We start from the raw sequence: 1,540 nt of genomic DNA, 5'->3' as shown, positions 1-1,540 counted from the left end.
TGCCCCCACTTATAAACACATGTTCAGGCCATATATTGTCCGATGTGGGACTCTTAACACCAAACAAAGAAAACTGCACAAGAGTCACTCTCTTAATACAGGAAGCTCCTAAATCTTCATACAACCAATTTAGCCATTCATCATACACTATTTGCTCCATTGTGCCACCGCTGTCCCGGGGCATGGATTTCCTCCTGATCCCCACAGTCATCACATAGATTGTCTCTTTCAAGTGGTTGAGATACTTATTGGTCATGAGACCATTATGATTGGTCAGCCAGATGAAACTCCTATTTCTCTCATGAACTTGCGGATTTCACATGGCTTTCCAATATTGCTCCCTATCTCCAATATGGTTGTTTTTTATTTGGTCAAACATATTAGCAATAATCCTTGATTCTCGGACTTTTTCTAGTTAAGGGCACTCCAAGGTAAGTCTCTAGTGAATTTGTTTCTTTGAATCCTGTGCTCTGAGTGTTAACGTTAATGTCCGAGTTTGTAGGAGTTACTTTTCTAGGTTGTAAGAGTTATTTTCTGTGTTGTTAATAAGTTGTCTAGTCTTTAGGAAGTCCTATTTTTTAGGCTAGTGCAGATTGTTCTCTAATTTTGTTATATAAGGCTTTTAAATAACAAACTTCTCAAATGAAATAAACAAGCTTTTCAAGTTATCATTTGGGATCAGAGCTCAAAGATTAGGGCCTGATAAAAAGCTTCAGCAAAGAGTGAAACACTGTGTGAGAGTAGAGATGGCTGAGAGTAGTAGTACCAACGAAAAGTTCGTGCAACCGGCAATCCCACGATTCGATGGGTTCTATGAGCACTGGGAAAAACTGATGGAGAATTTCCTTCGTGCAAAGGAATATTGGACCCTAATTGTGAAGGGACTCGACACAGTTCCAGAAGGCACTCAACCGAAAGAAACACAAATGACGGTGATAGAGGAGCAACAGTTGAAAGATATGAAGATAAAGAATTATCTGTATCAAGCAATTGATAGAGAAATCGTGGAGACCATACTCAATGATGATACTTCCAAGCAGATTTGGGACTCTATGAAACAAAAGTTCAAGGGTTCCACGAGGGTGAAAAAGGCTCAATTGCAAACATTGAAGTCTGAGTTTGAAATACTCAAAATGAAGGAGGGAGAGAGTGTTAATGCCTATTTTGGGAAAACTCTTTCCATTGCCAAACAGATGAAAGCGTGTGGAAAAACTATACAAGAAAGGGATATTAAAGGGAAGATTCTCAGATCCCTTGTACCAAAATTTAATTATGTCGTTTGCTCCATTGAAGAATTCAACAATGTCGACACTGTTACAGTTGATGAACTTTAAAGCAGCTTGTTGATCCATGAATAGAGAATAAAGAATGTTGACAGAGAAAAACAAGTATTACTGAAGGTGACTCATGAAGGGGGATCTGAAAGAGGGAGAGGCAGAGGAAGAGGAGAAATTAAAGGAGGTCGAGGAAGAACATATCTAAACAAAGCTAATATGGAATTTTACCGATGTCACAATTTTAGCCACTTCCAATATGAATG

The 1,540-nt window shown here is 38.7% G+C and overlaps 1 protein-coding gene across 1 annotated transcript; it reads left to right on the top strand.

Moving 5' to 3' along the window:
• The first annotated feature begins 746 nt into the window (after positions 1–746).
• LOC131630115 (uncharacterized) lies at positions 747–1,334 on the top strand. The gene has a single exon (XM_058900907.1). The coding sequence runs from the start codon at positions 747–749 to the stop codon at positions 1,332–1,334; it is 588 nt and encodes a 195-aa protein (XP_058756890.1).
• Positions 1,335–1,540: the final 206 nt, after the last annotated feature.

Source organism: Vicia villosa, unplaced genomic scaffold (genome assembly GCF_029867415.1).
Source record: "Vicia villosa cultivar HV-30 ecotype Madison, WI unplaced genomic scaffold, Vvil1.0 ctg.000645F_1_1, whole genome shotgun sequence".
Classification (NCBI taxonomy): Eukaryota; Viridiplantae; Streptophyta; class Magnoliopsida; order Fabales; family Fabaceae; genus Vicia; species Vicia villosa.
This window is presented reverse-complemented; position numbering and strand designations above follow the sequence as displayed.

Bases quoted from the DNA above. Each gene is read 5' to 3' on its own strand.
- LOC131630115 (XM_058900907.1), top strand. From the start codon at position 747: ATGGCTGAGAGTAGTAGTACCAACGAAAAGTTCGTGCAACCGGCAATC.